General features: G+C 41.8%; 1 protein-coding gene across 3 annotated transcripts in view; it reads right to left on the bottom strand.

The window, feature by feature from the left end:
• Positions 1–305: 305 nt before the first annotated feature.
• Positions 306–14,805, bottom strand: part of LOC120313608 (mitogen-activated protein kinase kinase kinase 3-like) — a 118,088-nt gene continuing 103,588 nt past the window's right edge. Inside the window, exons 14-18 of one of the 3 annotated variants that reach the window (XR_005558190.1) lie at positions 11,154–11,285; positions 7,795–7,924; positions 4,598–4,775; positions 3,942–4,459; positions 306–2,206 (exon numbers count right to left, since the gene is read on the bottom strand). Coding sequence is in view for 1 of the 3 variants with exons in the window: in XM_039355688.1 (XP_039211622.1) it covers positions 4,231–4,459; positions 4,598–4,775; positions 7,795–7,924; positions 11,154–11,285 (669 nt within the window). In the remaining 2 variants the exon portion in view is untranslated. Of the gene's footprint in view, positions 2,207–3,045; positions 4,460–4,597; positions 4,776–7,794; positions 7,925–11,153; positions 11,286–14,805 lie in introns of those variants that run through there. The other 2 variants (XR_005558191.1, XM_039355688.1) reach the window with 2 other exon arrangements.

Genomic DNA, 14,805 nt, shown 5'->3' with positions numbered 1-14,805 from the left:
AATTCAATCCAGAAGGCAAGGGTTGGAATTAATACAGGTACAGCCAGTCCTTGACTTACAACCACAACTGAGCCCAACGTTTCTGTTGTTAAGTAAGACATTCGTGAAGCGAGTTTTGCCCCCATTTTACACAGTTGTTAAGTAAATCACTGCAGTTGTTAAATTAGTATCACAATTGTTAAGTGAATCTGGCTTCCCTATTGATGTCGCTTGGCAGAAGGTCGCAAAAGGGGATCGCGTGACCCCCCCCTCGGACGCTGCAACCATCGTAAATATGAGCAGTTGCCAAATATCCAAATTTTGATCATATGACCACTGGGAGGCTGCAACGGTTGTTAAGTGTAAAAAATGGTCATAAGCCACTTTTTCAGTGCCATTGTAACTTTGAATGGTCCCTAAATGAACTTAAGTCGAGGACTACCTGTAGCCCTCGCCTTATGACTGTTTTACGAATTTGATTGAAGTTAAGACGGAATCCAAAAAAACTACTCACAACACATATTTTAAATTCTGATGTCACTCTTCCCTCACAGTCACATGACTGCATTTTGCATCCTTGGCAACCAGCCCACCCTTAAGTGTTTTTTTTGAAATGCCCCACTGTCCTATGACCACGATTTACGATATTTTTTTACCAGATACTAGTGTTTTACTAGCAGTTTCCAGCAAAAACTGCACCATAGTGAACAATAGGTTAACTTAACAACCATGGTGTTTGCTTAATGACAGTGGCATTCACTTTATAACCATGGTGTTTGTTTAACAACCACTGCAAAAAAAAAGATCATAAAATTGGGTCCGGTCACTTGGTAACCTATTTTATGACCGTCAAACTTCAGGGCTCAATTACTGTTGTAGCTCAAGGACTACCTGTGTTCTTACAGGCAAGAGCGAATGTGCATTAAAATGGTAAAAATGTACAATACTCAAGTGCACGGGTCCCCAACCCTCGATCTGTGGACTGGTACTGGGCCGCGGCATGCCAGCAACCAGTCCGCACAAACAAGCAAAGCCCCATCCATGGGATGCAGGCAGCACACAAAACCACACCCCCTCCGGTCCACGGAAAAACCTCTCTCCTGGTGCCCAAAAGGTTGGGAACCTCTGCTCAAGTGTGTCTAAGATCAGTAAAATATAGGTTGTTCCTCACGGTTTTCCTGCTTTCATTATAGTAACTGGTGTTTTTTAAGCTGCTCAGTTTAAATCCTTAAAACGAGCAAAATGTAGATTATGCCTTTAGCCAGATTGTATTATCATCAGATGTTTAGGCAGTCCTCAACCATAATTAAACCCAAAATTTCTGTTGCTATGTTAAAGGAATCACTGCAATTGATAAGTTAGTAACATGGCTATTAAGTGAATCTGGTTACCTCATTGATTTTGCTTGTCAGGAGGCTGCAAAAACTGGTCACATGACCCCAGGGCATTGCAACCATCATAAACACAAGTCAGTGGCCAAGTCTGAATTTTACCACAGGACCAGAGGATGCTGCAACAGTTGTGTGAAAAACCATCATAAATCATTTTTATGTGCCATTGTAACTCTGAGCAGTCACTAAATGAATGGTTGTTAAGTCAAAGACTATCTGTACTATATAATCACCCCCAAATGCATAAATTCATCACGGCAATCTCTGCTTGTTTTAGTTTTTAATCACTGTAAAAATAGCCCACGAAATATGTTTTCCCCCTTATTTTAAGGATCTTGTGCTGAAAGCACAAGGGAGTAAAGAATCAAACAAAGCAAAACAAGACAACGAAATCTTGCCTTCTCATCAGCCCAGAATGTAAATTAAGTGAAATATTTGTTAAGATATACACATTTGCTTAAAGTACACAAGGACTTCAATCTCACAGGATTTACCTCAGAAATTGGATCAGTGGCAAGGAAATATAATTAATTATACCACCACAGGAATTTTTGATTTTCTGGGAAATATTCAAACTAGCAATTTGCAACACGAATCAAGAAAAAATGGCAGAGAATAATTTGGGCTCTGGTGGGTTGGTAGCTTTGTATATAAAAGTCCTTGACTTATGACCATTCATTTAACCGAAGTTATAATAACCTCAGAAAAAAGTGATTTATGATCTTTTTTCCCATTTATTACTCCTGCTTTTCATGATCACCATTTGAGTGTGTTTGGCAAATGAGATAATTTTGACGGCTGACCTGACTGAGATTTGCGATCTATCCAGCTGCTTTCTGAAAAAAAGGAAAAAAAAATCAGTGGGGACAGATGGATTTGTTTAGCGCCATGGTAAAAATGACCCAGTCATGTAATGACTTGTTTTACGACTGCACGAACATACATTGGGAATCCCAGTCGCAAGTATGGTTGTAAGTCATAATTTGCTTTCTTTTAGCACCGATCCAGACCTATTTTCCTTGATATATCTGATCTCTTTTGGCCTTGAAAGCTCACTTGTCCATATGGAAAATTGTCTCTTCCAAGGTTTTAATCTTGTTTATTCTGTCCTTTTCACAGTTTTACAATATTTGTATGCTTGGGTCACTGCACTGAGGACAGGCAATGCTGATCTGAATGGGATTTGGGCAGAGATTTGGTAATCTTAACTTCTGTCATTACATTAACTGAGGCAGTTGTCATATTAGACTGAACCAGGAGTCTTCAAACTTGGTCCTTTTATGACTTGTGGACTTCAACTCCCAGAATCCTCAGCCAGGCAAGGGCCAAGTTTGAAGACCCCTGCTTGCGGACTTCAACTCCCAGAATTCCTCAGCCAGGCATGCTGGCTAAGGAATTCTGGGAATTGAAGTCCACAAGTCATAAAAGGGCCAAGTTTGAAGACTCCTGCTTGTGGACTTCAACTCCCAGAATTCCTCAGCCAGGCATGCTGCCTGAGGAATTCTGGGAGTTGAAGTCCACAAGGCATAAAAAGGCCAAGTTTGAAGACCCCTGTATTAGACTGAATGGTTCTCTCATTCATCAAGCTGAAATAAATGGGCATTTCTTTCACCTGATGCATTCAGCTAATCCAGCAGGGAAAACTATTCCTCCCTGGAAAATTTTGTTGTGGTAGTTTTTTTTTTTTTTAAAGTTAAGTATCTACTTTGTTTAAAAATAAATAAATAAATAAGTTGATCACAAATTATTTTGTGGGAAAGAGCAACTTTTCACTCAGTCACAGAATCCATCTCTTCACCCAACCCATTAATGAAGTTAATGCTGATATCTTATGCATAAATAATCGCAGAATGCTGTTTTTGGTGGGTGGGAGAGTTTTGTGAAACCCTCAGACCACAAGCCTAAGGATATTTAATTTATTTAATTTGCAACGATGGTGGGCGAAGCAAGGAGCGGGGTCTGCCCTCTTTAACAACTTTGTGATTTTAGAATAATAATAATAAAGTTGGAAGGGACCTTGGAGGTCATCTAGTCCAACCCCCTGCTCAGGCAGGAACCCTACACCATTTCGGACAAATGGCTGTCCAGTCTCTTCTTAAAAACTTCCAATGTTGGAGCATTCACCGCTTCTGGAGGCAGGTTGTTCCACTGGTTAATTATTCTAACTAAACTAAACATAAGTCATGAAATTTAGCAACAGCAGACAACTGCCATCTGTGGTTTCAACAAAATATTTAACACGCGATTGAGATATAACTTTTTTTCCCCCTTCTTTTTTAGAGTCAAAGATTTGTGGAGAGGCCCCCTATGCGCCTAAATTTCCTCTAGCGTTTTTATTCAAGGTGGTTATTTTGTAAGTGATTCTATGAATTACAGAGCTTTTTTCAAAGGATCCTGGAAATGGGATCTCTCTGAGCTCCCCTTTGGCAGACAACAACCAAGCTGGTTCTGAAGGGCATATTGGGATTTCATCAATTTTACTCAAGTGTTCTAAATCAAGAATCTACCAGATTCCTTCATCTTATTCTTTAGTGGCAGATCCAATCCATTCAATTCTCATCAGAAAGTTACCTAAGCAGAGAATCTGTCAATATTCACAAGGCACACGGAGCTCTATTAACGGCATCAACTGTTTGCCAAAACCTCCTTTTCACTGATCATCCAGACGACCAAAGATGGAGGCTCGGCTTAAAGGCACCACAAGACACAGCCAATGAGGCCTGACAGAAAACAACACGGCCCAGGCAGAAGCAACCCAAGGGAGGCTGAATGGAGAATCACACAGGTCTCTGTTGTCATTCACACCTTTCTTTGGGTGTGAAGTCTTTGCTTTCTCTTTCTCTTCCAGCAGGAAAGCCTGCTAGAGGCTGAAGTTCACAAAGGGATGCCTCAAAAGGTCTTCTGCGGTGGGCCTCCGTTTTTCTTCTACAAAGATCAGCTTGAGAAAGTTGCGGCAGTACTCCGAAACCCCGTCGGGAAGCTGAGGCTTGGTTGGCTGGGTGGCAATCTTGAAGATGGCAGCCATAGCTTCATATTCTGCCCATGGTGGTTTCTCAGTCAGCATTTCTACCACAGTGCAGCCCAAACTCCTGAGGAAGACCATGGAGGGGGGAAAATGGGTTTATTTCTGCAACACTTTTGGAAGCCAAAGAGGACCCCACCCTCCTCCTTGGTTTCCCATTGTGTCAGGCCTGTAAAGAAAGCTGGACTGGGAAAATGGATCTTACCACACATCAGCCTTCCTTCCATAGCCTTCTCCACTGATCACCTCTGGGCTCATCCAGTAGGGAGTTCCTGTGACAGATTTCATCCCCGTTCCAGACATGCAGATGGTCTGAATGCGTTTGCTGGCCCCAAAGTCTCCTAGTTTCACGTTCCCAACAGAATCTCTCAAAATGTTGGCACCTAAGTTGGGAAAGGAAGGAGGGAAGAAGAAGAAGAGCAACAAAGATGATTAAGAGACTGGAGGCTAAAACATACAAGGAACGGTTGCTGGAATTGGGTATGTCTAGTTTAATGAAGAGAAGGACGAGGGGGGACATGATAGCAGTGTTCCAGTATCTCAGGGGCTGCCCCAAAGAAGAGGGAGTCGGGCTATTCTCCAAAGCACCTGAAGGCAGACAAGAAGCAATGGATGGAAACTAGTCAAGGAGAGAAGCAACCTGGAACTAAGGAGAAACTTCCTGACAGTGAGAACAATTAACCAGTGGAACAACCTGCCTCCAGAAGTGGTGAATGCTCCCACACTGGGAGTTTTTAAGAAGAGACTGGACAGCCATTTATCCGAAATGGTATAGGGTTTCCTGCCTGAGCAGGGGGTTGGACTAAATGACCTCCAAGGTCCCTTCCAACTTCATTATTATTATTATTATTATGGATCATCGCACAGTCAGCCAGATGTTCAGACTGGATTTGGCATTTTGTCTACTATCGAGTCCTTACCCAGGACCTGGGATAGGCAGATGTGGATGTTTGATGGTATTACAGGTATCGTCGCAGGATGGAAGCAGTTCCTAGTAAGGCCGCCTTTTGCAATGGACTAATAGCGAATTTGTCAATGCCAATGGTGTTCAAGTGGTGCTCCAGTTGTTTTGGGATTGCACCCAAAGAGCCTATCACTATTGGTACTACCCTTGCTTGCTTTTGCCACAGTCTTTCTATTTCTATTTGTAGGTCTTTGTATTTTGTTATCTTCTTCAGTTCTTTCTATTATTATTATTATTATTATTGCAACAAAGAGAAGATAGACAAAGAAGGGGAAGAAAAATGAAGGAGAAGGAGGATAAAATAGACAAAGAGAAGGGAAAGACAGAAGAGGAAGAGGAGGAGAAGATGGAGGAGGAGGAGACAACAGAGTCAGCAGCAAGTTGCCAAGATATTACTATAAATCTTGAATTCCATCTCCCTTAATTAAGTGTCTAGTGGTCAGTGTTCGATTGCATACAATGTAGATTGAAATAATGACAAGGCAACATATTTGTTGCATATTCAGGGCCATACTGTCGCCAATAGGGACCCACATGAACATGCAGCCTTTTGGAAACTAAACTCGACCAGCATCCAAAACAAATCTCACATATTTTCTCTAGCAGCTTCAATTTGGGGGGGGGGGTTGGTCCCCAATTATGTGAAAAACTCCTGTTCTTCAACAATTACAACCTTCCTCATATTACACAAGAATCTTTATGTACCGGTACTAATGAACTAAAAAAATCTGTATTATGAATAAAATAATATGCTTATGTGTCCATATTTTAAAAATGCATAATGCTAAATAATATGGTGTGTGCCTAGCTCAGGGGTAGGCAACTTTGGCTCTTTTATGACTCGTGGACTTCAACTCCCAGAATTCCTGAGCCAGCCATGCTGAGGGGAAAGGGAGAGTTTCCAAGCTGAGCCCTGCTGGCTCAGGAATTCTGGGAGTTGAAGTCCACGAGTCATAAAATAGCCAAGGTTGCCTACCCCTGGCCTAGGCCTAGGCCGCTTTATGACTTATGGACTTCAACTCCCAGAATTCCTGAGCAGCATGGCTCAGCTTGGAAACCTCTCCCTTTCCCCTCAGCGTGGCCGGCTCAGGAATTCTGGGAGTTGAAATCCACGAGTCATAAAAGAGCCAAGGTGCCTACCCATGGCCTAGCTCATTCATTTCCTTTATATCAATGTTGCAGCAATTCCTTATTTGCAAGCCATGTTTTAATTAGATAAGATAACCTTTATTGTCATTTTTTTTTACTATGGGCACACTGCCATACATTAAAAATGAAATTCTATTCCCTGCTCTCAAAAATTAGCATATCCTTTCTGGCATAAAACTCCTGTTTTTTGGTTAGAAAAGTTCTTACATTAATCTGGGCCAGCATTTTTCCTTTCTTGTTCTAATTCAATTTGATAAAAAGAGATAAAAGAGAATTTGCTTTAAATATGTTTTAAGGAGGGGCTGATTTCAAAGAGATTCTGATGGATAGATACAGATAGTCCTTGTCTTACAACCGTTAGCTTAGTGACCATTTTGAGTTACAATGGCATTGAAAAAAGTGACTTATGACCATTTTTAACACTTACAACTATTGCAGCATCCTCATGGTTACGTGATTTATATTTGGATGCTTGACAACTGACTCATGTTTATGACGGTTGCAGTGTCCCAGGGACACGTGAGCCCCTTTTGCGACCTGCTGACAGGAAAAATCAATGGGGAAGCCAGATTCACTTAACAACCGTGTTACTAACTTAACAATTGCAGTGATTCATTTAACAAATGTGGCAAGAAAAGTTGTAAAATGGGGCAAAACAAATTTATTGCTTAGCAACATAAATATTGGGCTTGATTGTGGTCGTAAGTTGAGGACTATCTAGATTGAGATGGCCTTGCCCTAATTTACTGACAAGATGGGTCAAAGATGTATGTAATTCCCCTTAAATGCCAAAGAAAGATGTTAAAATAATGTTTTAACACTATTCAACCATTTTAAAATCTGTGGACTTCCAACTCCCAGAATTCTTCAGCCAGCGTGGGAAAATCTACCATCTTAAAGTTGCTGAGGTTGAGAAACACGGCACTAACAAATATTTTCTGTTTTTCTTGTTTGTTCCCCAGACTGGGAAAGTGGACCACAAAGGACGATTCAGAATAATACAACGCCATATCATAGCGAACCCTTTTCACTTCCCGTAATATGATCAGCTCAGATGACTAGCAAGAAGCACGTTTTAGAAAAACTCTAACATCCTGCAAATAAATTAGGAAAATAAAAGCCGTTTTCATGGTGGGGGATGCCAATTTTTGTGAAATTGCACCGTGGATTTCATCATAGCCTTAATTTGCATTCCGGGCTCCATCAAGTTGGAGAACTTTCTCTTTCTGTTTGGTCCTTGAAGCATCTTGGGATGACCTACGCCCCCTGAGATGGCATGTTGAGCCTACCTTTAATGTCTCTGTGTACAATCATGTTGCTATGGAGGTAGGAAACACCTTGAAGAATCTGCCTTGTGTATTTACGAGTCACATTCTCTGTCAAGGCCCCATAGGCTTTTAGCTGGTCTTTGATAGAACCCTAAAAAACACACAAGAGATCAATATTTGATTAGTTTCTTGGCTTCCTAAAACTCTATACCTTCCAAAAAGTTTTCTCAGCTGCTGGGGCGCTAGCCATAGTTTAAAAGGCAAAAATAATCATTAAGAGCCTTACTGGTACAGGGGTTAGAATGCAGTCTTGCAGGCTGACTCTGCCCACTGCCAGTAATTCGATCCTGACCAGCTCAAGGTTGACTCAGCCTTCCATTTTCTGAGTTTGGTAAAACGAGGACCCAGACTGTTGGGGTCAAATAGGCTGACTCTGTAAACCGCTTACAGAGGGCTGTAAAGCACTGTGAAGCGGTATATGTCTAAATGCTATTGCTATCTATCTATCTATCTATCTATCTATCTATCTATCTATCTATCTATCTATCTATCTGAACGAATCTAATATGCTGACTGTAAACTGCTTAGAGAGGGCTATGAAGCACTGTGAAGCAGTATATAAGTCTAGGTCAGTGATAGCGAACCTTTTAGAGACCAAGTGCCCCCAAACCCCACCCTGTCCCGCCACCCCGCTCTGCCCCCATCCTGCCCGTTCCACCCCACCTGCCCCCCCACAGGGCCATTCACTGCCTCCACGGCCTGCCGCAGATCACCCAGGCAGCCCAGCAGCGCCATGGCGGCCACGCCCTCTGCCCGCACCCTGCAGCATCAACTGTGTGCGATGGGGCGTGAGGGCGGAGTCTTGTCCCCGCTGCCTGGCTGCCATGTCCTTGGCCGTGCTGCTCCATGCAGGCCACGCCCAGGGGCAACTCTCCTCCAGGGGGGCTGCTGGTGAGGAAGGGGTCGCAGGAGGAGGTGGGGCTGGGGTGACAGTGCACGTGCCCACAGAGAGGGCTCTGATTGCCACCTGTGGCACGCATGCCATAGGTTCACCACCACTGGTCTAGGTCCTCTTGCTGTTACTATATTTGAATCAGGCACACCCCCACTAAGTGCTGACAGTAAAGAAGGAAATTGCAAGTAGTTTTCTAGTTATGACCATGATAGGGAGGCTCCGTGATAGCTCATTATAACGGAGCCTGCTCATCACTGCCACAACTCCTGACTGTCATAAATCAAGTCATCCCTGTGATGAACCCGATTTTATCCCCTCTTTTGTGGTAGTTGTTAAGGGGATCAACACGGTTGCTAAGTGAACACCATGGTTGTTAAGTGAATCAAAGGTTTGTTACGGACTGAAAACCGCAGTAAATGCCAGTTGTTGGCAAAAACGTTGTGAAATGCAGCCACATAACTACAGAACACTGAAAATGACCAGAAATGCAGACAGACTTTTGAATGATGCAGTCATGTAACTTTGAGGGAAAAACCTTCTGAACTTTTGATGCAGTTCATAAGTAACCTCAGGGAGGTCTGTTGTAACACTGAATGGTCACTAAGCGACATAAGTTGAGGACTACCCATATTAGCTGTCAGAGCAGAAGTTGTGTTGGCCACAGTGGGAAAAAGAGAGAAAATGATTCCTTATCCATTCCTTGAGGTAGACTGTTTGCAAGCTGCCGGAAAGTTCCCAGAAGAGCCAAACGGCACCAAGGTGACTATTTTTAGTGTTTGCCTCAGAAACACAAATAGTCCTCAACTTACAACCATTCATTTACCGTTAACAATGGCACTGAAAAAAAGTGACTTTTTCACTCATACGACTGTTGCAGCATCCCCAAGGTCAGGTGATCAAAACTTGGATATTTGGCCATTGGTTCACCTTTGTGACGGTCACAGCATCCTGGGATCGGTTGTGTGTGATCCACTTTTGCGACCTTCTGACAAGCAAAGTCACGGGGGAAGCCAGATTCACTTAACAACTGTGTTTCTAACTGAACAACTACAATGATCCACTTAACATCTGTGGCAAGTAAGGGCGTAAAATTGGGTAAAAACTCACTTAACCGTCTCGCTTAACAACAGAAATTTTGGGCTCAGTTGTGGCCGTAAGTCGAGGACTATCTGTAATCGATGCCCAACTGCTCTGCTCAGCTTAAAAAGTGGCGGGATTTGGGGGCCTATGTGGGCTACACAATTCCCCTCATCCCAATGAAAGCTGAACGGGATTGAGGCCTACGTTGGATGAGAACCAACTTCGCCAGGGTTGCACAATGCCACATGTTGCTTCCAAACAAAACTAGGACTGGCCAAAGCACTCGCATTTGGGGGGGGGGGGAATAAGAAAAAACAACAAATATCAGCATCTGTGTTATTCGGAAACCTTTGCTCTCAGGGCCCTGTGCTTCCTGGTTGGAAAAAGCCCTTTGTTTTCTTTTTCCTTTTTTCATTCTTTTGTGATGACCAGCCTTCTCCTTCTTTTCCTATTCCCAGGTTTAGGCTGAGTTGGTGTGAATTGTGTGAATTGGGCCAAGGGAATTTCAGTTTAAAGCAGCTTGCTGGAATCTGCACTTAGTCGTACACAAGGGGTCCTAAACTTATAACTCACCATTAGTTTAGCGACTGTTCAAACAGCACTTTAAAAAGTGATCTACAACTGCCACAGCATCCTCACGGTGATGTGGTCGAAGTTTGGGTACGTACTTAGCAACTGGCATGTATTTATGATTGTGTCCCAGGGTCACAATCATTGCCATTTGTGACTTCCTAGCTGGCTTCTGACAATGAGGGAAGCAGGGTTCGTTTAAAAATGTGTGTTTCAGTTAATAAAATAACTGCAGTCATTTGGTTAACAGCCATTGCAAACTGTCCATAAAATATGCAGTGATTCACTTAAAAACGGTCTTGTTTAGCCATGGAAATTCTTGTCCCATGGTCATAAGCCAAGGACTAACTCTATTGTTCCCCTACAACAGTGTTTCTCAACCTCAGAAACATTAAGATGTATTAATTTCAACTCCCAGAATTCTCCAGCGGCATACTGGCTGGTGAATTCTGGGAGTGAAATCCATAATGGCTCTCCTCATTGTTAATTTATTTTTGAAAACTCCTGAAAATTTAATTATTTCAGAAAGATGGGGTGATGGGACAGTTGCCATTTTATTTCTAATTTTAACTTTTATGATAATGCAGTGGGTTTTTTTTTTTAAATGTTGCATACAGTTCCTATGGATGACTGTGGGGTTTTAAAATTATACCATGAATATTTTCCATGTATTCTTTTCATTCTATGAAAGCCACCAAGAATCTCTTGGATCACAACAGGATATAAATACACTTAATAAATCAATAAATAAAATGGCCTATGCACGATAGCTTACCCCAGGCATATATTCCACAAAGATGGATAGTTTTCTCTCCTCTGGATCACGGAGGCAGCCATAATATTGTACTATTCTCTCATGACGAAGGGTTTTAAGCAATTGGATCTCACATTCCAAGGCATTCACTTCCTGAAATAAATCCAAATTGATTACTGAATGAAAAGCAGATTGGTATAGATACAGCCAAATCAAATACAGTGAACAGATGGATCTAGCAATAAAATTAACTTCTTTGTTGTTTCCCAGTCCTGACCTTGCAAGGAATAAGCAATGAGTGAACTAATATAGATTTTTTTTTTCTTTTCCTGGGCTGCAATCATTTTGTCCCACGGGTGCAAAACGGCCACCCAGAAGTGTGAACTCAACCACTTTGCACCTAAGTGAAGCCAACACCTTTTTGTTTTCAATGGTGGTTTCTGAGATGCAATAAAGAAGCTCAGAAGAAGCGTGAAGATAAGGATGGAAAGATTTGGTAATACAGATAGTATTACAATGGAGCCCAAAATATATTTTGCTAAGCAAGACAGGTGTTAAATGAGTTTTGCCTCATTTTACAACCTTTCTTTCCACAGAGCAATTGTTAATTTAGTAACGCAGTTGTTAAGTCACAGTTGTTTTAGTCACCACGATGTAAAAAAGATGCTGAGACTCTAGAAAGAGTACAGAGAAGGGCAACAAAGATGATTAGGGGACTGGAGACTAAAACATATAAGGAATGGTTGCTAGAATTGGGTATGTCTAGTTTAATGAAGAGAAGGATGAGGGGGGACATGATAGCAGTATTCCAATATCTCAGGGGCTGCCCCAAAGAAGAGGGAGTCAAGCTATTTTCCAAAGCACCTGAAGGCAGGACAAGAAGCAATGGATGGAAACTGATCAAGGAGAGAAGCAACCTAGAACTAAGGAGAAACTTCCTGACAGTTAGAACAATTAACCAGTGGAACAACGTCCCTCCAGAAGCGGTGGATGCTCCAACACTGTAAGTTTTTAAGAAAAGACTGGACAGCCATTTGTCTGAAATGGTGTAAGGTTCCTGCCTGAGCAGGGGGTTGGACTTGATGACCTCCAAGGTCCCTTCCAACTTTATTATTATTATTATTAAGTGAATTTGGCTTCCCCACTGACTTTGTCAAAAGGTCACAGACAACCGTCATAAATATGAGTCAGTTGCCAAAAATCTGGATGTTGATCACGTGACCATGGGGGAGGCTGCAACGGTCATAAGTGTGAGAAATAGTCATTTTTTTCAGTGCCGTTGTAACGTTGAACGGTCACTAAATGAACTGTTGTAAGTTGAGGACTTCATGCACCCACAATGGTGGAACCTTGTTAAAGGTGATGGGAATAGTTAAAACTGACTTCTTTGATTAGAAAAAATATAATATATAATATAAATATATTTATAATACAAATATAAAATATTTATTGTTGACGGGAGCCTCTTTATGGATTACTTAACTGAAAAAAAATGAACATGATTTTTGCTGATGGATTATAAAAAGAAAAGTTATATTGTAACCATAAAGAGGCAACTTCATAATTGTGTTTATAGAAGTAATAGAATAGAAGTAATAGAAGCTATTACTTTGTATTTTTTTTCATTCCTTCTCTATTTTTATTTTATTTTTCCCTCTTTCTTGCCTTATCAGCTTTCTCTTTCATTTCTTTTCCTTACGTTATATTAGTTTTTAATCTTGCTTTTTAAAAACCTTTAGTGAAATTAAAGTGCATGGAGACACAGACCAAGTGTCTTAGTGTTTATTCCCAGCATAGAGTACAATAGACCTCAACTTACAACCGTAACTTAGCACAACATTTCTATTGCTAAGCGAGGCAGTTGTTAAATGAGTTCTGTCCCATTTTACGATCTTTTGGCCATAGTTGTTAAATGAATCCCTGCAGTTATTAAGGGAATCATGTCATTAAGTGAATGAAGGCAAATATACAGGATATGTCCCAGGACAGGGGTAGACCACGTTGGCTCTTTTATGACTTCTGGACTTCAACTCCCAGAATTCCTGAGCCAGCCATGCTGAGGAGAAATGGAGAGGTTTCCAAGCTGAGCCATGCTGGCTCAGGAATTCTGGGAGTTGAAGTCCACCAGTCATAAAAGAGCCAAGATGGCCTCCCCTGGTCTAGGCCTAGGCCGCTTTATGACTCGTGGACTTCAACTCCCAGAATTCCTAAGCCAGCATGGCTCAGCTTGGAAACCTCTCCCTTTCCCCTCAGCGTGGTTGGCTCAGGAATTCTGGGAGTTGAAGTCCACGAGTCATAAAAGAGCCAAGGTTGCCTATCCCTGTCCCAGGATAATATTGCAGGATCCAATCTGGGTCGGTCCTGGTGAGTGACCCAGATTTGGATCCTGCAGTCTATTAAGTAAATCCAGTGTTCCCCAATATGACTTTGCTTGTCAGAAGATGAACGGGAAGGTTACAAATGGAGATCACGTGACCCTGGGACACAGCAACCATGGTCAATACACGCCAGAGCCCGAATTTTGTTCATAGGACCACAGGGAGGCTGCAACGATTTTTATGTGTGAAAAGCAGTCACGAGTTTCAGTGCCTTGTAACTTTGAATATTCACTAAGCAAATGGTTGTAAATCAAGAAGTAGCTGTATTGAGAGCTACTGGATGGATGGATAATAGATAGATAGATGGATGGATAGATAGATAGAAGGGTGGATGGATGGATAGAAGGATAGATAGATACATAGATAGGTAGGTAGGTAGGTAGGTAGATAGATAGATAGATAGTTCTTTGGTTGTTCGGGTTTTCTCCCGCGTAAAATTGGAAGTGTCTTGGCGACGTTTCGACGAAGTCCCATTCGTCATCTTCAGGCTGGTGTTTTCAGCTTCGTGCTTCGAGCACAGAAAACACCAGTCTGAAGATGACGAATGGGACTTCATCGAAACGTCGCCAAGACACTTCCAATTTTACGCGGGAGAAAACCCGAACAACCAAAGACCTACATACAAACATCCGCGAAAACCTCAGAAAACAAATAGATAGATAGGTTGATAGATGATAGTTAAGTAGACAGACAGATAGAGTAGGTAGCTACGTAGGTAAGCAGAGAGAGAGGGAAGGAGGGAGGGAGAAAGGGAGGGAGGGAGGGAGAGAGAGAGAGAGAGAGAGAGAGAGAGAGAGAGAGAGATATGGAGGGAGAGGGAGAGAGAGAGAGAAATCTCCCTTCACAACTCAGTGAATTTGAACAGGGAGCCAACGCAACACTTCCACATTCCTTTTTTTTAACTCCCGCAAAAAATGGAAAAGAATTGCCAAGTTCAAGATGACTCAGCTGAACATTTCCAACTATTTACTTACTAAATTAATTACTTACCACAAATGGTCAAACAATTCAACATTAATTCATTCCTGAGTCTGTGCCTTAAGCCACCGAGTTGCTTTGTACGGTCATTGCTTATAAATGATATGGACTCCCATGGGTTTCTATCTATTTTATATTTCCTCATAGTAAATATAACAAAAATTATATAAATGTAGCATATATATTCCTTCATCTTCTTTTCAGGGTAATAAAACCCAGAAATTAAAATTTAAAGGCATATTTAAAAGGACGGCGTGTTTTGCAAGTACAATCATTTATCTAAGGCAGTGTTTCCCAAACTTGACAATTTTAAGGCA

The sequence above is a fragment of the Crotalus tigris genome, unplaced genomic scaffold (assembly GCF_016545835.1).
Source record: "Crotalus tigris isolate CLP2741 ecotype Arizona unplaced genomic scaffold, ASM1654583v1 scf7180000018733.473104, whole genome shotgun sequence".
Taxonomy (NCBI): domain Eukaryota; kingdom Metazoa; phylum Chordata; class Lepidosauria; order Squamata; family Viperidae; genus Crotalus; species Crotalus tigris.
This window is presented reverse-complemented; position numbering and strand designations above follow the sequence as displayed.